This window comes from Besnoitia besnoiti, chromosome II, assembly GCF_002563875.1.
Source record: "Besnoitia besnoiti strain Bb-Ger1 chromosome II, whole genome shotgun sequence".
In the NCBI taxonomy this organism is placed as follows: Eukaryota; Apicomplexa; class Conoidasida; order Eucoccidiorida; family Sarcocystidae; genus Besnoitia; species Besnoitia besnoiti.
Window position 1 is genome coordinate 1463626 of NC_042357.1, and position 22147 is coordinate 1485772.

Sequence of the window (22147 nt, forward strand, 5' to 3'; positions counted from 1 at the left end):
CAGGTCACTGTGCTAGGCCAGTGCTGTTGAGCGTGGCGCCCGTGCACCCGCTCTTCGGGTGGATTCCATCTGCAGCACTCTTCCCTCAGCAAGTCAGGATGTCGCGAGCACCTGCCTTTTCGTTCCGTGGCGGAAGGGGGGTTCTCTCCGACGCCGTAAGCGGTCGATTCCTCTCGCATCGTCAAGCCGTCGTAGAATCAGCTGTGCGCACCATCTCGCCGGCGACAGCCGTGCAGGGGGGCGAGAGGCACAGCCCTGCCGGTGCACGTCTGCAGCGAGCCGGGCAGCTGCAGTTTGCGGGATTCGAGAGGGGGGGGTGTGTACGCCAGACTCGAGTATGTTATTACAGAGTCCTTGTTGCGAACTGTCCGCGCGCGGGGCCTGCAGCTGCCGACAGGTCTCTAAGTCGGTCTGCTGACGCATGGACGAGGACGGCATGCCGGCAACGGGTATATAGAAGGTGTTTCACTACCCGCTGCTCCGGAAGCCGTACTGGGGAGCGGTTTTTCAGCGTTTCAGCAGGCCGTTCTGAACCAGCGGCCGCTCCTTCGTCTTCGGTGCTGGTAGATGGAGCGGCGTTTGCAGCATCAGCCCCTCCGAGGGAGAGGACTCGAAAAGGAGAAGACGCCAGCGAGCAAGGCGCGAGCGGCTCGAGGAGCCCATCGTCGAATCAGACAACACCGGCCGAAGGCGACCCTAGCGGTCAGGTAGAATTGCTTGAAGCGAGGCGCAAAGAAGTAGTCGCGAACCTGCCGGCATACATCCGCCTGGTGGAGGCCGGTCCGCACCAGGTGTTCATTTACCCAGTCATCCACGGCAACTCTTTGCCCACCTCTCCTTTCTCGCGAAGAGGCGGCTGCGGAAGCAGCACTGAGGTTTCCCAGCTCATTCGGGTCATGCGCCCAGATTTCGTGTTTTTTTCTGCGGATCCGGAGACAAACCGTTCGGCGGGCGCCAGCGGCAGCCAGTTTCATGAACCGCCTTTCGCCTTAGCCGTTCTACCACGCGTGTACGGAGGTGAGCAGCAGATCAAGCGCTCACGCGGTGACTCGCGACTACGAAGCGACTGCTTAGGAACTTAGTACGGGAAGCGAAAAACGCGCATTGACGCCGAGATAAATCAGATACGGACAAGATGTGTTGGTTGTGGTCGTGGGGGGCGGGTTGAGGGATCCTCTAACTGAAACTGTGCGTACAACCCTGCGGCCGAATGAAAATTTCAAGCGTGTCGTCGTTTGTGCTCGGCGTGTACGGTGCTCTCTGCAACAGCACGTGGATTGAACGTTTATCTAACATGCATCAAAGAAGACTGGCCGCATGCGTCCACGTAGGGTCATGCTGGAAACATACCTAGATTTTCTTAGGCGTATGCTTTTTGTGCAGGCTTCCTCCCTTTTTCTGACATCAGAGAGCCGCTGATGACTGCAGAGAGCGCCGACGCAAGTGTAGGATTCCTAGATCGCTCTCGAGCAGCAACGCGGAACCGTCTCCATCAGCAATTGCTGCAAAATACGCAGTACTGCCGCACGTACCTAGACTACGCTGCAGCGTGCAAAGCTCTCAAGCATGATCGGACAGTCAAGTCCACCGAAGGCGAGAAGATGCTGAAGAAGATTTCCGGTCTATCACATCAACTCATGTACAACTTCCCTGGCGGCTTCGAGACGCTGGTAGTCGAGCGCGCCCGGTACATGGCAGGGCGGTTGGCAGAGTGCCTCTTTCATGGAGTGTCAGAGAACTCCAGATCACTCGCAGCGCCACGGGAGCCCTGTAGCTCAAGTGAGGGTACATTTCCGCGCAGAGTTGTGAGCCTCGTCGTCTGCGATAGTGTATTAGCTGAGCGTCTCGGCCACGCTGTCAAGAGAATTATGGGTGATTCTGATTTTATTAAGCAGTACACAACGAAGCACGCTGTGTGCCGCGCCTCACCTGGCGATGACCTGTCGAGCCTCCCGAGCCAGGCCACTGACTCGTACAAAAACCCTCACGCGCGTCTGGCCGCGGCTCCGCCTTCTCAAGTGCCCTTACTTTTCTTCCAGATTTTCTTGCTTCCATCTCTTCTGGCCGTGCTTCTTATGTGGCAAGTCCAGTTGCTTCTCGGCATGAGTTTCACGTCTCGAGCGAGTGGCGACTTACCCATCTTGAACGCTGCTAGCGAACCGGTGGAGCTCGATCTGGGTGGCGAGGGGCAGGACACAAGTCGTGCCTGGCGGAGGACAGCCGGGGGTCTGAGTGGTCGGGAAGGATCGGGAGAGAGGCAAGACAACAGAGGCGACAGAGGGAAAAGCAGAATCAGGGACTTCCTCCACTCTTGGTGCGAGCGCCTCTTGCCGTGCAATTTATCGTCCGCTGTATCATCTGGCCCTTTGAAGAAATATACAGACCGCGATTCGTGACAGCGTCGTACAGCCCAAACTTGTATCCTTTGCAGGGCCGCCTTATCAAACGCCTCGTGTCACGGGCGTGCCAGCTTGCCGGAGGAGCGCGGGTGCACGTACTCATTGAATAGCCCTCACACACACGTGCTTTGCGCAAGCTGGCCTACGCGCTACCTCCCAGTGTTCAGGTGCGGAAACGATTTAGGCCTGATGTGGCAAATGGCGTTCTTGTTGCCCTCGGAACTCACTCATACCTAGCCTGACCAGCAGAATACTTAGTTCCTTCGACCGTCTCACCATAAGAAACAGGAGTTTAGTGGTTACGAAGCCGCCGCTGCTGGGGCTCATAAGGAATTCACGAAGTGCAGGTATCTGTGCTTCCTGCCGCGTGTCTCGAGTCTTCTTGGCGCAATGCAGGAAGATGAATTAACAAAACAGCATGCAAGGCAGTGCGCTTCACAAAAACTATACCGCAGCAGTGCCGACTGGCTCGAAAGACACCTCCAGCAAGTGTCAAAACCCGCCCTTCACGTTTAGACCCGATAATCTACACTTTCGGTCAACCGGGACCCACGCAGGCTGCTCTAAGCAGCCAGAGGGCTGCCGGCAGCGCCGACAGTGTCTTGTGGCTGACTGGTGTCACGCAGTTTCGGAGAGTGCGATACATTTCTTTCGCTGTACGAAGGGCCGTGAGGACTGCACGGTTTCTAGGAGAAACTAAAGCAGCTTGCATTCACACAGGGCAGAGGGCCGTCTGAACACGCAGACACCAGCAAGGTGCAGCCCACTGGATGGGCGGCGCGGAGCGCGCACGAAGGCTTTTCAAAAAGCGGACTCACGGACGACCAGTTTGCGGTGGCAAGGCAGGTCCACAACACCATTTTGACAAGAGACAAGAATTCGCTTCTAGCACTCAACTGAGCAAAAACTATATCGACCGCGCCACTTCAGGTATACCTGTGAATGACGACCGTTGAACAAAGACGAGTTGTCAGCACCTCTAAGAGTTGTTTCAAGCACTTTCTTGTATTTCAGACACCACCGGCCTGCAGTTTCTCGTTAAACGGCGATACGCGTCGAAAACGAAAGCAGGTTTCAAGAGAATCTGGGCATCCAACCACCACCCGTGACGACTTCGTCGTTCATCGTTCAGCAGTCCCTGCACCCGTTAGCGCGCTTCCCGCATACACTACTCGGGAAAGGTTAAAAGACGCCTCATATTCTTTCTATCATGGGTCCTCCGCGAGGACAGTCATGATGGACTCGTTACGACAGGCACAGTTGTTGTCGCACTGGCGTAAGGCCTGCATGCCTCGACGACACACAGGCAGTCAAAAACCCGCAAACACGCGTCCGCCCCCCCAGGCCTGTCACTCGCTGTTGTTCTCTTCCGTCTGCCACACAGGCGGCCGCGTCCCCTCTGCAGTTATGTCGGAAGAGGATTGAACCTCTTGGCTTTGATGAGTTTTTGGTGCTCCTGGTACGTCTGCGCGACATTAGGAGGCGGCATGGAGTCACTGTACACAAAAATGGTGTTGAAGCGGCCGAAAGGCATGCGGAACTCGCCGTCCTCCGAGCGCGCGTTTCCAAAACACGTGATGGAGCCTTCGCAGGTCGCGGGGGCCGCTCCAGCGTACACACCATCCAAGTAAAAGTACTGAAAGAACTTGTCGCGAGTCACTGCGAGCTGGTGCCAGCCGTCTGTCAGATCCTTCAGCGTCGCTGTCGAGCGGATGAAGGGCTTGTACCCCTTGGTGCTGTCGCCCGCCATCTCGCGCGCGGCTTCAGATTTCGGCCGCGTGCACACACCTGAAGCAGAACAGGTCCTCACAGATCAACACACGAACCCCCGCGTGAGCGCATGTCGGCTATGATACATACATACTCCTAACCAGACACGCCCTTTGCCTAGCGGAAATGGAAGACATTCATGGGCATCTCGCCCCGCTCGGTTCAGGCCCCCGCTCGAAAGCGCCCCGTCTTCGCACGCGTTGCAGCACATCAAGCAAATATATATGTTCATGCATGCATGGGCGGACGCGGATCCAAGCTCTACAGCGTCAGCTGGTCACTGGAGCTTGCAGCGGCGCGCACATTCAACTAAATCCGTGTGCAAGACGCTTCCGACTGCGTCTCGTCCTTCCCACAAACACACGCATTCGCCCAGATGTATAGCCGCGCGCCGCCTGCAGCCTCGCTCTTCCGCCCTCATGGCAACGCGTCCCGTGCATGAGCAGCCCCCTAAGCGTCTACGCATGCCATCGCAAATCCCGTGGTCTGGCCGTTCCTCCATCGGCACACGCGACATCCTCGACGGCGCTCTGCGTCTTCTTGCAGCGCCGAAGAGCTGCCTGGTCTACCTAGCGTCTGGGCGTCGCGGTCGACGACGACGTGTGCCTCGCCGGCCTTGCCGCCAACTAGCGCATGCAGCAGTTCCGTGTTCTCGATCGGCGTCTGAATCCATCCCACGATCGTCCACCCCCGCTTGCAGGGGACGCCAGGGCGCACGCGAATGCCGCCGCCGGAGAGCTGCGCGCGCTTTCGCCGCTGGGCAGCCAGGCTCTCTAGGCAGTCGAAGGCGACGGGGTCGCCAGTCACCCCAGGGGAAAAAGTGTCGATGCGGAAGACCCGAATGTCGTATGTCTGCGAGGCTTCCGGCGGCAGCAGGACCACGCTGACGCCGTCAGAGCACAACTCGAGGACGAGATGACCCTTGTAGGTGTAGCGCGCGTTTGGCTTGTGCGTGTACGGATCCCGCAGATACGCCTTCAGCGCCGCCGCGTCTGACGCAACGGACTCATTCGCGGACAGCGAAGTCTCGTCGCGCACCTCCCGCGGCGCTGGCGCGCCAGAAGGCACGATGCCGAGATACTTGATTCTCCACGCTGCGCAAGGCGCACACAGACCGCCGCATGACAACATGACGTGTGAACGAATCTGGACAGCCAGAGGCCTCGCACAGCGGAACCACCAGAGGGAATGAAGAGAGGGTGATCACGGGAAGTAGCTCACCACGCCCCGCTCTGCGTAGATAGAACACGACCCCGCCGCGGAAGAGCTCTCGCCGAGGAAACGGGGTATCCAGCCGGCGCACGAGCAAACAGTAAAGAGACGATTGAAAGATAGAACATGTTCTCTTCAAAAAAATACAGGATAACGATTGACGCCAACGAATGAAGAGGGCTGCTTAGGACGAACCCACGCGTCCGGTTACGCATGCCGACGGCGAGCTGGACCGCCGCGGTTTGTCTCGAGCTGCCGCGCTCCACTTCCGTGAGTTCTGCGGCGTGCGGCGGGTCTCATAGCAGCCTTCGTTCGAGACTGGTCGCGCACTGGCGCCTGAGATAATATCCATTTAACACCGGGCAGGCGTCTCTCTCCGAAGCTGCAGTTCACGCGGCGCTCACTCGCGAATTCGCTGGCGACGTCGGCTACCGAGAAGTACTTCCCGTGGATCCGGACGTGGGCAAAAGTCCCCCACGGCTTGTGGCCTGTGGCGGAGTTGCCGAGGAAGCGGATGTCTTCCCACACGGCCTTCGGCAGGTACCCGCGGAGCTCGCCGTCGACGTAGAAGGCCTGACCCACTTGAGTCCCGACGACGCAGAGTCGATGCCAGCCGTCTGCGAGGTCGCGGATGTCAAGGCCGGAGGGGTACTCCTCTCGTTGACAGCCGTCGCTGTCGGCGGACTCGGCGTCGCTGCTCTCCTCCTCGTCGTCCTCGTCTTCCCAGCCGCGCGCCTGGCCTCGCTCGCCGTCTCCGCCGCGCGCCCGCGGGCCGCCGCCGGTGCAGAAGGCCATACCGACGCTGCGTCGGTCGCTGAGCAGACAGACGTGGAAGCTGCGCTCGCCGGCGACGAGCACCCGCGAGGACGCGCCGCCAGTCTCGGGCAGCGGCGTCGAGATCCACGCAAAGAGCGTCCATGCCTGCTGCGCGACGAGCTCGCGGCGGATAGCCACCGGCGGATCCAACACCACGCAGCCCCCGTTCGCCGTGGAGCCGCCGTACGCGCCCGCCTCAGTCCCCCGCGCGGGACCCGGGGTCACGAAGCCCACCCCGCCCTTGCCGGAGCGGTCGCAGCGCACGAGGCACGCATCAGCCGCCGAGCCCTGACCGAGATCCGCCGACCTGCCCCTCTTGGCGCGCCGCGCCTGCTCCTCCTCCGTCGCGCGGCGGTACACGGTCGCCTTCATCTGCGGCGGCGAGGTCGCGCACAGCGCCCACTTGCTGCCGCGCGACGAGGCGGGAATGAAGTAGACCTCGATGAGCATGTCGAGCTCCAGCGCGCCGGCCGGACGCGCGCCGACCCCCGCGCGGCTGACCGCCGTGCGCGGCGCGCCCGTAGCGTCTTCCTCGTCAGACAGCTGGAGCCCTGCCGTCGGCGGCGGGGGCGGGGGAGGACCGGCGCGGGCCGCGGCGCCGTCGCGGTGGGCGTTGACGAGGTACGTGTAGCGCTGCTTGACTTGCTCGTCGTCCATGTAGACAGAGAACACAGTGAAGTCCGCGAAGGCGCCGAAGGCGTGGCCGCCTTCGCGCGTGTTGCCAATCGCCTCGATGTCGAGGAAGCCGGCGAAGGGCAGCGCCAGAGAAGAGACAAACCCCACGCACGCACCGTCCCAGTAGTACCCTGTGCCCGACTCGCACCGCGAAATCAGAAGGTGATGCCAGCCCGGCGCCTCCAGCGCGCGCTGCAGCTTCGCGCTGCCTTTCTCAGAATGACTCGAGTACGTCACCTCGAAGAAGCCGTTCTCCTTCTCGCCTCCTCGCGCGCCTTCAGCGTCCGTCGCCGCCTCCGCCGCCTCCGCCGCCTCCGCCGCGTCTGCCGCGGCGTCGCTTCCGTCTCCGCCGCCGCCCCCCGGGTCCGCTACGTCCTCGGCGCGCGCGCGCCTCCGGTGGGCGGCGGCCTCGCGATCTGACTCGCAGTCCGAGGGCGCGTCGAAGATTTTGGGCTCCGCGTCGCTGTCGTCGTCTTCGTCTTCCCCATTCTCATGCTCGGGGAAGAGATAGAGGCCAAAGTGCAGCTCGCGACTCAGGCGCGCGTCGCGCGACTTCTCCCCCGCGACGTTCGCGTTGTCGAATTCGCTGTCGTCGGGGTGCCTCGCCCACGCGCGCGCCCGGCGGCTGAGCCCCTGCCGCAGCGCGCATACGATGTCGCCGTCGCTGTCCGCACAAAGCGCTCGGTAAACGCCCGAGTCGGTCGGCGACGCCGGCGGAGCCGGCAGCGGCAAGGAAACCCAGCACTCGATGGAGCACCGCGAGTGCAGCGTGACCGGCGGATCCAAAACAATCACCGAGCGCGCGTCGCCCGACACATCCAAGCCCGTGAGCGCCCCCGATGGGCCTGCCACCGACCGGAAGTGGCCTGAGAGCCGCGACAGGAAACACGAGGCGGAAACGCAATCAAACGCTGAGGCGGCACCCTGAGACGACGTCAGCGAGAAGCGCCGAGGGGTGCCCGAGCTCGACAGGCGACCGCGCGCGCAGGAAACACCCGCAGCCCTCCTCCTGCGGCGCACCACGCCAACGCGCACACGCCTCGTCTCGCGCGGGCAGACACGGAGTGTCAGACAAACGACGGGCCCGCAGCCGTCTGCAGAGGCGCGTTTCCCTGCCGACAGGCGTGCCTCTGCGAAGAACCGAACTCTAGACTGAGTCCCCCGCCGGGAAGCTTCATCCGTGTTGGCAAAGCCAAACTGAAGACGGTATGCGTGTGCGTGTCTCTAGGCGGGCATCCGCTGAGACGCCGCAGGCCGCTCGCCGTCGACGACCCTCGCCCCGCCCCCGCCGGTTGTCCGGCGTTGCCTTTCCGAGTTCCCGTTCGACAGGAGTCTCTGCGAGTCTCCGCTCCGCAGACGTCTTGGGTTCGCGTTCGCTCCCTGCGGCTCCTTCGGGGGCTCACCTCTGAAAAGCACGTCGCGGCCGTCGTCTGCGGAAATGTCGTGGCCAAGGACGTTGAGCTGGAAGAGCTTGGTGGTGCGGTACGGGTCCACGGGCTCCGCCGGGGACGCGGCCTCGCGCGTCTCCTTCGCGGCGTCCGCCTTGAGCGTTTGAACTTGCGCGCCCGTCTCGCCGTCGATACAGGGCAGTGCGTTGGGGAACAAAAGCGTGAAGTCGCGAAAGAGCGCGTAAGTGTGCTCCAGCAGACGCTTGTGGCGCAGCGGTTTCGGCTCCGCCTCCGCGAACTCGTGAAGCTTGACGCCCGCGCGGTAAAACCCGCCGTGTCCGTCGCTCCCCCCTTCTTCGCCGCTCCGGAGGCGCAGCAGCGCGCGGACGTCCAGCCCTGAAAAAGAGAAAGCGAGGAAAAAAGAAAGAAAACGCAGCTGTGCGCGGGGAGGCGAACCGAGCGAGCGGGAAGCGAGGGCAGGGCGACGCAAAGGCGAGGAGGTTTCCAACGCATGCAAAGGCGAAACGAAGAGCCGGAGGTCGTGCGAGACACGCGAGCGACTCGCCACGGGGCCGGTGTCCTCCCCCCCCGCCTTCGTCGCTGTCTCCTCTCACCCTGCCGCCCCCAATTTCCACCCACCCCCCCCCAGCCGCCTGGGTCTGGCGGAGTCTGCGTTCTGAGGTAAGCACTCTGAACAGGCGCTGAAGGGGCGGGGCGTGAACTGGATAGCTGTGTGTGCGGCCTCTCGGGTTGCGCCGGGGCTCTCGCATTTTCCATTCGAACAGCTTACGCTCTTCCGCGTCGACCGTCGCAGCCGCCGGCTCCTGTTCAGCGACGTGCCGCGCCGCGAGCTCCTGCATGTCCTGATCGGTTCCGGTGGCGAGGAAGCGGCGGCGGGGAAGTTCGCGCGGTATGTGAAAATGGTAGTCAGACAAGTCGAGCAGCAGACACTGCAGCGTGATGCGGCAAGTCTCCTGCGCACGCGAAACCGCAAAGAACTCACGCGAACGGCGTCTCCACCGCGCCCCGCCGCACGCCCCAGACGCACACGTCTCCGCGAGGCAGAGTGCAGCAGGCGAGCGCAGCCGCGACCCCCAGCTACACGCGGGCAACTCGCCAGCGATGCCAGCGCGGACCCGGCGGTGCCCCCGGCGTCTCAGCCAGAGAGCGGCAAGCCCGCGCGGCGGTCGCGGCGGCGTCTCACCAATTTGAGGGCTTTCCAGAGGTGCACGTCCTCGCGGTAGACGCCCATGCTCTTCTGACCCATTTGCCGGATGTCCTCTCGTCGCGCCTTCTCGAGTGCCCGGTCGGCGGCCTGCTTGGTGGCGACCAGCTGCAGCTTCACGTCGTCGAGCTCGGGGTAGCGCAGCACGCCCAGCTCCCAGCCGCAGTAGAAGGCCTCTTCAAGGTTCGAGACGGTGAACCGCGAGAAAAAACGCGTCATCGCCGTGCGGTGCTTCAAAAAGAGCTTCAGACCAGTCTCCAGCTAAACACACGCAGTCCCCACGTTTTTTAAATTGCAATTCATTGAGACGACGACGTTTTGGTTTGGGCTTGTCCGTGTCTCTCGATAACTGGCTGAGGGCTTGCACGATAAAAGTAGCCATCACTCGCGCCGCCCCGCCTGCATCCGAAGAGACTGCCACATCGGCGCAAAGCAAGTCTCAAGGCGAGACAGGGGGCCGGCCTGGACTGCGCAGGCGCTCAGCCGACTCAATCGACGCATCCGCCTTCCTCTACGAAACATTATGCGTGGATACACGGTCAAAATGCATAGATGCACGCTCCCACATGTCCCAAGACATACAAACACATGCGGATATATACGCGTATACATGTGCGTGCATGCAGGCGTTTGTGTACAGTCCGCGAGGACTTTAAACTGATCAATCGCAGTCTTCACACAGTGAGGAGGCCCCAAGGAAGGAATCGCAGGAGCAACAAGCTCCAGGGGCGCGTGGATACAGAACCGACTGGACACTGTGTATCAATATAATAGAGAAACTCAGAGCAATTTGGTATCCTTCGTGACATAAGCAGCTCCGCGAGATACATGAGAGGCTTCGGGACCTACCTCTTCGATAGCAAAGCCGAATTTGTCAAGGGCCGCGAGCGCGTCGCTCTTCTGAATCGTCGGGAAGTCGGGGAGGAACGTCAGGCGCTGGAACGCAGCCAGGGCCTGCACGCCGCAAAATCTCAGCACGCAGAAGGTGAAACAAACGACACACCCCGAGCAGACGGCGGCCGCTGTACTCCCGCCCTCCGCGGCGACAAATGCGCCAGAGGCACGCCATGAACGCCACCATGTGCCTCAAGAAACCGCACAAAGACCTTTCCTGCGAGCTCCGCAGCTCACTCCTGTCTTCCAGCGACCCTCTCGGTGTCTGCCGACCCCTGTGGGCCTTCGCAGCGCCCCTCGAGGTCTCCGCGGACTCACCCGCGGTATACTCTTGCAGGCCGTCACCGCATCCAGCAGCGCGATTTGATCTGCCTTGGATGTCAGGCGCAGCACGGCCGCGCGCTCGACAGTATGCGCGCCCGCACCCTGAGTCGCCGCGTCGCCGAGACCCAAGCGAGCGTGTCGCGCCTGCTGGTCGCGCTCAGCCTCCGCGGCCGCGCGCGCCATGCTGAGAGACACACGCAGAGGGCGACGAGAGAGGGAGGGGTGGTGTGTGAGCGTGCAGGCAGAGCTGTGCCAAGCCTGCAGCCTCCATCGCTGCAGGCCCCGAGGCCCAGAGAGACGAACACAGCAGCGACCCTCCCTCTTCCCCCCTCCCCCACCCCAAAGTGGGTCAGAGACAAGCGCCGCGGGGCGTTTTTCGGCAGAGGAACACATCGTGCCCCCGAGTGCATTCCGCACGCGGACTGACAGCCTCGCTTGGCTCGCCGCCGCGGAGTCTGACCCGTCGCGCGCTGGGCAACCCACGCGCGCGTGCAACTCGATTTCGGTCTCTCCCTGCATCGGCTATGAAGCAATAAGGTCGGATGGATGCGGAGGGCAGCGGGCACCGTAGCCTGAACTCCCCTGCGGAGGCGCGGGCGATACGACAGGGGGTTGGGGTTTCGAGATTTACCGCATGGCTTCCCATCGCTCCTGCATGCCTCTCTCTTCTTCTTCGCTTTTCAGGGGGCGGTAGTGCCCTCCCTTTTTGATTTTGTTTGACGCCTGCGCGAGCGCGCTGTCGATAAAGGGCGCCTTGCCGCGCAATTTTTTCACCGTCCTGAAACAGGAAAGACAGGAAAGAAAGAGAAGTGAGATGCTCCGCGACCGCAGCGCATGCACGTATTCGCTGCGCTGGCGCTGCTGCTGGTCTGCCTGAGAGACGCAGCCGTGGAGTGGAAGGAGATAGAAGAGGGGATGAGAGGCGGAGAGGCGGCGAGGCGAGAGGACCCGTGGCAGTCACGAAATCACGCAAAAAACGAGAGATAACAGACTTCCAACTTGGGAAAAGCGGCCGCGGCAGTCCGGGCTCGAAGAGGACTGCCCGCGCACGCGCGGCTACCTTAGATTTCTTGGCATGCGTGTCGTTCTTTCACACGCGCGTCATCCTTCCGTCGACTAGGATTCCGGTTCAGGAACGCAATGCGCCTCCTACCCGCTTTCAACGAGGAGGGCAACGAACGCGAGTGCGAAGAAGACGAACTGGAGAACCAAACCCGTGACGTTCACAGCCTGCTCAAAACACCGAGGAAGGGAAAAGCAAGGCAGACTGTCGCCGATGAGAGAAAGGCACAAGCGAGCGATGCACAGGTGGAGGCCAGCAGTTTTGTATTCGGTAGACGCACGAAAAATCGCTTTCCCGCTCTGTTGAGTTCGGTTCGCGAGGCGAGCGGCACGAATCTGCGAAGACACGACTCTGAAACAAGCGCCTGCCGCTACAGAAAGGACTGCAGTTGGAGGCACCAGGCTGTGCAAACTGCTGTAGGCATCTCCGCGCATCGCCCTCTCGTCGCGCAACTCTGAGAGGAGACACGAATCCTATAAGGGAGAACTCCAGCAATAACAAGGCTGAAATGCATACCAGTTGAGATGAAAGCCAACTATCAAATGCGTCATCATAAATGTAAAGAGGTAGTCCTCAGTATTCCGAACCGAAACCACGACAGCCGAGTCTCAGCGAGAGGGCGCATGCGCGCAGACAACTGAACGGGAGGCTGAAAACTCTGCTTCGCCGAGAGAGTTTTCTCTCGCCGTTGTGATGTGTGGGAACAGCGATATCGCAACAAGCAAATGTGCAATCTCACGCAGCCAGCCAGCCGCGAGAAGACGGGAGAAACCTGACCAGATTCACCCGCGGGTACGCAGCTTGGATCCGTTTTGCAAAAACCCTCAAAATCTGAATCACTCGTCCAACTCGCACTCTGTACACCTTAGAAAACGCGGAAAATAGTCCTGTCTCACAGAAAATCACTCCAAAGCGAAGGAAAACAAAACACGGGCCACGCTTTTGACTTACAAAGGTGAGCCGCGCACCAGGCGCAATGTTGGTGTAGTACATCGAGATGAAGAAGGCGAGAACAGCGATGCATGAGAAGCTGAGAGGGAGAGAAAACGCATCCACCGCGTTTTCGAGGCCGATGTGTCATCCGTGGAATCTCGACACGCAGAGTCCGGTCTTCGCATGCAACAAAACGCGTTCGAAGAAGCTGTGGAAAAGCCGCTTGCCTCTCCACGCAGGCTGCCAAAACAGAAACTCTGCAACCCCGGAAGGCTGAGACTCATGCATGCAAAGCAGAAAACCACATTCTCTTCTGAATCAAGTGCCTCGGCGCATCCCTCCTGCCGTCCTCGCGCGGGTTCGAATCCTAGCACGGTCCCCTAGCGCTGGCAATGAGGAACTCTACAGGAAATGTAAGAAACACTCCGCGAAGCGATGAGCGTATTCACATAGTTTGCTGGCTTGCGAGGAAGGTTTTACGGTTTCACCGTCTACATTCTCAGAAAAGAAACAAAGAGAAGCCGCCGTTGCCGAGCCACTGTCACGCCGCAGCCTCACTGCCCTGCTAGCAATCTGAAAAATTCAAACGTCACGCGCCTTTCGCGATCTGCCTATCTACGCGTCGAGGATTTGCGCGCAAGCTCTGGAGAGTTTCGCGCTTATTTTAAAACAAAAAACATACGTTCCGATGTGGTGCGTCACGGCGAACTTCGTCGGCTCAGCTGGGCGGAATCTGCGGGGGGAAAGCAAAACGGAAATGCGAGAAAGAGGCATGGAGAGGCCGCCACTGAAAGGCGCAGCAGGCGACGCCGCGGCGCACCGTCGAGCCTCGAATGCATCGCACAACGCCATCCCTCTCTGAAGATTCTACTCTACTAGATAGAGCTCTTCCACACGAAGCGAGGCCTGTATGTGTCGCGCAAAGTGCGCGGAGTACTTTGCCGGCGCGTGAAAGGCGCCGCAAGGCTCGGACGCAAAAGAGACCTGAATCTCATCTCGCAGCAGAGGAGAGAAGACACTAGCCGCAGCTGCGTAGCGCCAGCGCCACACATTCTACAGCGTGGCGCACGGCTGGCTCTGTTTCCTTCCGCCGCTACGCGGTCGCTCACAGAAAAAGGATGATGAGGTAGAAGATGATGATGTTGATGGCAATGATGACCTGCGACGACGTGATGATTTTGAAGGAAGAAAAGGGAAAGATAATGCCGCCGGGAGCGTCATAGGCCCGAGGAAGCACGGCGTGGTTAACGGGCACAGACGTAACCACCATGATCGATACCATTGTCATCAGCTTCACTCCATGCATCAGGCGGTATCCCGAGCGGTAGCCGTATACCGTCCACGCGCACAGCAGCGAATACCTGAAAGATGCAGAAAACACAAACCGGCGCTCTCGAGCGAAGGGGAGGGGGGGGCGTCCTTCGGTCGTTCCGCCGCAACCAAAGGAACATACAGACGCATAGGCATCGACAGCTAGAGGTGCGTAGTTAGAGTTGAGGCGTTGTCGACGTGAGACGCCAACGGCAGCAAAATCTCACGCAAATTTGTGACTTATTTTCTCACCATTGTGAACGCACCAAACAGCACAGCGACGCGAGCCAGGCTTGCGTCAAGCAGAGGCCGGCGGACTAAAATTAAGGAAAATCGAAGATCCGCCCTCGCCGTCCCGCCACCGTGCTTACTCAACTCATCCCACTAGGACCTTCCCACGCAAGATTCTTAGCTCCCTCTCTCGACATCATCCAGTCGATCCCTCAGAGCATTTTCGAACGGAAAACCAATGAAGACAGAGAAACGGCAAATAAATATGTTTACATACGAATATATGCATATATAGAGGGTGCAAATACGTATGGCTAGAGTCGCTAGAATGCGCCGTCCCCACCCCGAGTCCCAACTGGGCTGCAGCGGCCAGCGTGGCGACGCGGCTTACTGGTCAGTTAGCCAGATGTCGTCGCGGAGTTTTTTGTAGAGGCAGAAGAAGTGGGCGCAAGGGAGAATGACGACCCACAGCAGCAGGCCGGCGGCGCCGCAAATCCACCAAGAGCCCGCCGCGCCGCAGGGGACGCTGAAGTCCGCGACGAGGAAGCTGTAGGACACCTTCGGAATCGCATCGTCCATGATGCAAAACATGCCCGCAAACAGCAACCTGCGAACCAATGCGCAACGCAGGTGAGTTCAGTCTCAACGCGCACCGTTGCGGCACCAACAACGGGCGCACCGAAAACGTGCTTCATCAGAAAACCCATGGGGGTGGCGACAGGCCGGCAGCGACGGCGCGATATGCGAAACGCAGAGTCGTTTCAAAGCACGCCTCTAACGAGAGAAAGGAAACGCAGCTGAATGGAGGAAAGGTGCTGCCCGCGGCGCCTGTAGGTCGCTGTCGAAAGAGTAATGAGCCTCAGAAGCGAAAAACGGGCATGCGTTTGAAGCCGCACAAACTCGCACAACGGGCACACATCCCTCGGATAGATCACTCTCTCTGTTTCCTGCCTCTTTCTCGTTTTTTTTTTCTGCATCCCTTACTTGCCGATCGTAACGAGGCAGCAGTAGTGGAGGACGAAGAAGACCGCCACGAACCACTTCCAGAACTCGTAAAAGTCCGCGTCGCGCAGATTCGGGGCCTGCGGCGTGGGCATTTTCGGGGCGTCTGCCGCCGGTTCCTCCTCGCCTTCCTGATCCTCTTCCTCCTCTTCTTCCTCCAGGGGCGGCACCGCGAACCCCGGCGCAGGCCTCATCTCCGGCGACTGAGAGAGCGCCGAGGCGTATTCCGAGCCCGTCTCCGTCTGCACGCCCTCGTCGTCCTCCTGCTGCGCGGCGACACGAGCGGGAGGCGCCGCGCCGTGGCGCGCCGCCGAGGTGAAGGTCTTCTGCGGCGCGATGGCGGCGGAGGCCGCCATCGAGGAGGCGAAGGGCGACGACGACGAGGCTGACGAGAGCGACTCCTCTTCTTCGTCTTGCTGGCCGTCCTTCGCCTTCTCGGCATCCTCCTCTTCTTCGCGGGCGCGGATCTGTCCGCCGCCCCGCTGGAAGCCGTCTCTGCGCTTGGCATTCTTTTTCTTCTTGGCTTTCTGCTTGGCCGCGAGCTGCTGCGCGCGCTTCTCCTGCACTTCCCGCGCAGCCATTGCGGCTCGCGGCAGCCCCTCCTTCTTCGCGCGCTCGCGCGCCTCTGCGTGCGTCGACTTCCCGAACCGCTTCTCGCCGCGCAGCGCAGTAGTGCCCGCTCCCCGCGCGCCCTCTCGCCCTGTCGCCACCCCGCCCGCCTTCTGCCGTTGCCTCTCCGCCGCGCGCGCCCGCACCGGCGCCCACCGGTCTTCGGCAGTCCGCATCGCCGCCGCTGAAAAGGCACACAGCGCCGCGCGCGAGAGTAAAGCGACGAACCGAGCCGCAGCCCGCGGCGCGAGAGAGATAGAGGTCACAAAACGGCGCCACCCCCGCGGACAGCCGCCGCGACAGGCGCCGGAAGGCGCAACTGGAGAAGCAGAGACGCCAGCGCAAGAGAGAGACATAGAGAGGGGGGGGGTCGCGACGACGCGGGCGCGAGGAAGGAGGCGACAGGCGACGACAGACGAGAACTAAACCGAGAGACAGGCTGTGCGCGAGGTCGCGCCAATCTGGAGAGACGACTTTTGCTGCTTTCGCCTTACGTCCGGCTCCAAGGTTGAAGGCCGGCGAGAGGTACGCGTCGTCGCGGACGGCCTGCGCGATCTCCTCCCTCAACTTCTTCAGGTGCAGTTTCCGCAGAACTGCGGCGATAGCCAGCGCGAGGCAGACGTTGACCACAGGCCAAAAAAGGCCCACGAGCACGCGCGTGAACGTCGTGCCCAGCCAGCCGTTCAGCTGAAAAAAACACATGCAGACGTGCCTCACAGCCCCCTCGTGCTCCAGTCCACAGGCACAGACGTGTACGCCGAAAAGAGCGATGCATATACACGCAAGTGTGTATAGGGAAGACGTGAGAGGCCGTCGACCAAGAATCACATGCGCAGCTGAGGAGGCTTGACACCCGCTCGTACCTCCCAGCGCGACGAACTCGGATGCCCCCTCCCCAAAAAAGGCGGCCTGTGCGTCCTCAAGGATATAAGCGCCAACTCAGGCAAAGGCCCCTTGAATGCACCAATATATATATATATATATATATATATGCAAAGGCGTATCTGTGTATGTCTCTCTCGGTGTGTATCCATGTGTATGTCTAGGGATGAATGAAATTATTGTGCAGTGTCAGTGTGTATGCACGCGAGCCCCGCTGGTGCAGGCGGAGAGACCTGTGGCTCGCGTGGGTACTACGCATGCGCGTAAGATTAAGGAACCAAAGTTAAAAGATGAATGCAGATTGAGCGCACACCAATAAAGGACGGCTTCTCTCGCTGGTATGATGAGTGAGATCAGGAATTCCGAGGGACTCACCGCCGCGATGCATTCAATAAGGTTCTCCACTGGCAGGTAAAGCACCAAGCCACCCCAAGCCTGCGCTAACGCGTTCGTTCCCCAGGAACCTCGATACCTGCAAAGAAAGAAGAGACCCTTCTGACACGCCGCATCCATCCGCAACCGCGTCTACGACAAAGCGCCAAGCCGACTTCTTACAACCTTGAAAAAATATAAATGTAGATTTGTGTATATACAGCTATGTATATCTACATAAATCCACATATATATCTGCAGATATATCTATATACATTTGTATATATCAATCGATACATATATTTGTACATATAGATCTATATATATCTATAAATCTTCATAAATATATCTATATAGATCTATATATAGTTGTGTGCAGACACCTGGTGACACGTCTCTTTGAGAGCCTCCACGGCGCTAGGCGCCTACACGTCTTAGCGCGGTTCGGACGCCCCCGTAGACCGCGGGCGGCGCTGCCTTGCGCAGAAGGCAAATCCCGTCTGCAAACGAGCCTTCGTTCCGCGGTCTTTGCATGCGCGAGCTCAAGCGCGCGCGGCCTCCTTCGTTTCTGCCGCGCTCCAACGCCTCTCCCGCCGCGGAAGCGCGATGGCAACGGGGCGGGGGCGGCGAGGTCTCCATCACACGCGAGTCGCCTACTTGAGCAGAGTGAGGAACTGGAAGTGCGAGACGAGCGCCCTGCAAATCACCACGTTTCGGTTGAACGCGTTGGCGTCGTTGCCGCGCGCGAGCCAGACGACGAAGCCCGCAAACACGCAGAGCCCCAGCATTGGAAGAAGGAAAAAAATAATCAAGCCCGCGGAGCACGCCCGACATCCCTTCGCGTCAGGTCGCAGCAGCGCGAGCGTGTAGCCGTTGGCGCACTGAAGACAGAAAACAAAAATAACCGATGTGTGTGCCATCCCAGTCGCCCCCTGCGGGAGACCGGCTGCGCCGAAGCAAACGGAAACAGTGAGAAAAAAGACACTCGAGAGAGGAAGAGGGAGGCCACTGGAACAGGACGTGTCAGGCTCAAACACTCGCGCCACGCCACGAAGGCACGACCCGAGAGAAAGGAGGAAGAAGGGGACTGCTGCGAGGAGACAGCCGAGTCGCCCCCCGTCGAGGGCAGCAAGCGCCTCCACAGCCCTGAAGCGCCTTCGCAGGAAGGACCGCAGCACCCTTGTCGCCTGCCTGTTTAGGGCATCAACCCATCCTGCCGGCCCTAACGCGCCGGTGAAAACGCCCCTGCGTGCATCTCCTCGTGCGTAGGCGCCTCCGCTGAAGCACGAATTTGCACTAAGAGTTTCACTGCTCGTCCTTCCCCCGGCTCGTCGCCGGGGAGCTCGCCGTTCGCTGCGTCTCCCCGACGGCACTCCGCGTCCCAATCTAGCGCCTCGCCGCGCGCAGCACGAAAGCGCGGCATCCGCTCCATCGACTCGCAGCCTCGCTCGCGGCCTCACCGTGTTGCAGAGAACGCCTGTGTTGCCTTCTGTGCAGGGCTTCGCGACGTCGCCCGTACACACGCCGTCCTTCAGGCATTTCAGGCGGTAACTGAAGCCCGCCGTGTTGTTGGCGCGAAGCGTCTCGCAGAACGGGTGCTCCACGCCTGCGCGACTCCCCTCCAGCGTGGTCAGCAGCGCCGCATGCGAGCCGCGCGCGAAGCCTCGCAGCATCGCTCCCGCGGGCTCATCCTCCTCTGCGGCGCCGTCCGCGGCGGCAGCCGCCAGGCGACGCAGCCACGGCGTCGAGGCGTGCGCTGAGTCCAACGCCGGGAAAGGAGATTCAGGCCCCAAGGCATCTGCCGCCCCTGACGCAGCGAAGGGCAAGGGAGGCACGAAGGAGGAGTTCGATGGAGGCAGCGCCGCAGGGACAGTAAACGAAGGGGGGAGCGCGAGCGGCAAGGAGTCTGGCGTGTCCGCGCGCAAGAGAGAGAAGGGCGAGGGCGCCGCAGGGCGGTGCGGCGGAAGGGCGTGTAGAGCGTAGCGCGAGGTGAGACGCCGCGGGTGTCGAGCGGCAGAGTTTCCTGAAGCGCCGCCCTGCGCCTGCGGCGGCGTGTCCGAGCACACCATCTCCCACGCCCACCAGCCGCCGGTGTCGGTCGGCGAGGTTCGGTAGCAGAACTCGAAAAGCGGTTCGCAAGCGACGCACGCCATGTCGCCTGTCTTGGACGTCTCCGGCTTGAAGCCTAAAAAAAACACCTCACATCCGCGCATGCGAACGCGCGGCGGTCGAGAGGACCCGCGACGCCGCAGGGCCGGAGAGCCGGCGGAGCACCTCACCGCTCCCCCCTCTTCCTCCACCCCCCCCCCCCCCCCCGCCGTTGGACGTGCAGAGCGAGCAAGACGCACCTGACTCGCAGAAGCAGGCCTCCGCCGAGACCGAGCCGGTGCTCGCCGTCGCTGCAAAGAGCAGAAGAGACATTAGAGCAGACGGGGGAGGTCTGTGGACGCCCACGAAGAGAAACGCAGCGCGAGTGAGGCGGACGAAACCAGTGAGCAGAGATGAACCCGAAGAGAAACGAACAGGAAGAGCGACCCCGAGGGAGCCGCAGGAGAAGCGAGAGTTCTTAGCCACGACGCCATGGAAGCAGAGAACAGGAACAGGAGGACGCCAAGCGCGCCCGCGGAAGCACGTATCGCGCCCCAGGCGAGACTGGGCACTGAACAATCGTCTCTTACTCATGTTGGCTCCGCACACTGTGCACACCGCAGCACCGGCGGCGCTGTACGAGCCGAAAGGGCAATCCATGCAGCGTTGAACGCCGACGGAGCCGTAAAACGAGAAAGTGCCTGCGGGACAGGGGAGGCACGAGGCCTCGCGCTGCACAAAACAGGAAGAACTGGGAGAAAATCAGATGAAGAGGAGGCAAAAAAAAAGCCTACGTGGCGCGGCCTAGAGGTGAAACGGGCTCCCGCAGCAGCGCAGTCGACTGCAGTTCAAGCGGCATGCACGATCCTCTGTCCATCGCAAAACGCGCGTGAATATATCTGCAGGCCAAAGTTCGTAACTAGCCTGGACTGCAGCTCTACGCGATCAGTCAAAAGAGCACGAATAGCGAGAAGGAGACCTGAACACACCGGTCTTCCTTCACACACCCACGTGGAAGACGCAAGCTTCTACCTCTTCACATGAAAAGCGCAAGTTTTCGCCTAGATGTTTCGCGGGTATGTACAGACACAAGAACGTTTGAGTAGCGGCCTCCACCCCGGCACGCCTGGGGTGTGAGGAAGCGCTGCAAGTGTGAACGCCACTCCAGGCTGTTTTTCTGAGTGTCTGTTGAGACCGTCGCGGCCGCGGCAGAGCGCTCTAATTCGGTATCCCAGTTCCTTTTCAGTCCTTACGGTATCCCAGTAGGTGCCTCCTTTGCATTGCGAGCTCTTTCCGCCTCCATTCAGACCCGCCAGCCGGCGCGAAACCGCCGCAGGCGGTGGCGAAGATGTCTCTAGAGAGGCGGCGAGAGGCTCGCCTTCAAGCTCTCCTGCGCCTGCGTCGGGAGAGAGGAAGACGAGGCGGCGGAAAACAGCAAGGCAACAGAGAAGAGCGAGGCCGCTGAGAAGCGCAAGCCGCCGCGGCTGTCGCAGCGCCCAGACCGGCCGCGGTGAGAGCGGGGCGCCGCGACGAGTCTCTGCTTCCCTTCTTCTTCCTGCTTCTGCCTTTTTCTCTCCCTCTCCGGGCTCAGCAAAGAAAGAAATCCTCCAGGCTCCACCCTTCCGCTGTGCCTTGCGAGCCTCCGCGGCCTGCTGCTCTCCTCCTGCATGCGCCGCCTCGACGTCGCGCAGCTCCTGCGCCTCAGCTGCTTGTTTCTCATTGGCATGCAGCGAAGACCGCAGGCGTCTGACCAACTCCCCGCAGACAGGAGGCGCCTGAGAGGCGCACGCCTGTGGCCGGGTGGCGCTTGGAGACGGCTGCATCTCGGCGAGGCGCTACTCACGCAGGCGGAGAGCGGAGTTTAAGAAATTGAAAAAAAAAAGGCGAAAAGGCCTCATGCGACCTCGAGAGCCACGCATCGCGACCAGTCTCTGATCCTCGCCTCCGCAAGAAGCCTAAGATCGCGGCGCTTCAAATCCCATCAGCCGGCGAAACGCGTTCGGACAACAAGCGCTCACATTCGAATTTTCTTCGCTCCTCTCATCTCAGAGAGCCACGTACACCCGACCACATATACACAGATATACACATGTATACACATATGTATACATGTGTATATGGCCAGTCTACTGTTGCCTCGCGTACCCAATCCTTCTAGCTATTGCCGTGCAAGGAAACCCTCCTCCGCATTTCAGGGGGTGCCTATACGTCTCTGAAGATTCGCACGGTAGTTGATACACTGCGCGCGCGTTGATCGATTTCCGAGACTAAAACAAAAAGCGTCTCGGCGCTCAGAATGGAGGGCACGACAGACAGCGGAGCCGACACAAGCGCACTGTGGGAGCAGAAAAGGGAGCGAAACGTGGAAATTGGGGGCCTAAGTGCCAAATGAAGAGTACGCCAGCCGAGTGCTGAATGCGACACCCGCGCAAGCCGACGAAGTCCGCGGTGCGAAGGCAGCAGCCACAAGAACAAGAAAGCTAACGAGAGAGGGACAGAACGGGAAGAAAAAAAACCGGGGCGCTGAGGATGAGACGAAATGCAGAGAACAATGGCAGGTTCTATCTCGATATGAGATGCCGAGTCTCATACGCATGCAAGACGAGACATGTCTCGGTGCGATTGCATGTTTGCCTCTTCTCATGCGGCCATTTGCTTGTTTTCCGTTAAAGAAAAAGAAGGTTTTTCGGGCTTCGTGATAAGACGGAAGGACGGAAAAGATGCCGCTGAGATACCAGTTCGCCTAGCTGCCCTCTACTGCCTTGCCCTGCTGGCGGGCGAAGGCTCGATAGTCAGATGTATCACGGCGTTCGCACGCCCGCGAAACTTCTTATTCTGCTAGTCTCAAACCTCTGAAAGCGCACAACGTAGTGTCTTAGAGTCCTCAGAAGCACCTGTCACTGCAGGTTTCTCGTTTTTCGCTTTTTTGTCATGAAAACCTACCCGTTCAGTC

At 60.4% G+C, this 22147-nt stretch overlaps 2 protein-coding genes across 2 annotated transcripts; one reads left to right on the plus strand and one right to left on the minus strand.

Annotated features, from left to right (window-relative positions):
• Window positions 1-98: 98 nt before the first annotated feature.
• On the plus strand, window positions 99-2396 carry BESB_035670 (uncharacterized protein; the record flags this gene model as incomplete). The annotated part of the gene is made up of 2 exons (XM_029362153.1): window positions 99-1017; window positions 1384-2396. 2 exons carry the CDS (start codon window positions 99-101, stop codon window positions 2394-2396), a joined length of 1932 nt encoding a protein of 643 aa, XP_029221118.1.
• A 4342-nt stretch (window positions 2397-6738) lies between these two features.
• On the minus strand, window positions 6739-21017 carry BESB_035680 (uncharacterized protein; the record flags this gene model as incomplete). Its single annotated transcript, XM_029362154.1, has 21 exons — window positions 6739-7216; window positions 7337-7738; window positions 8276-8656; window positions 9051-9234; window positions 9465-9746; window positions 10335-10439; window positions 10698-10887; window positions 11335-11481; window positions 11857-11933; window positions 12718-12796; window positions 13382-13432; window positions 13809-14060; window positions 14633-14848; window positions 15226-16036; window positions 16347-16539; window positions 17110-17206; window positions 17764-17987; window positions 18567-19291; window positions 19455-19505; window positions 19785-19926; window positions 20448-21017. Coding segments are annotated over 21 exons (5657 nt in total), but the record flags the coding sequence as incomplete, so codon positions are not given.
• Between the last annotated feature and the right edge of the window lie 1130 nt (window positions 21018-22147).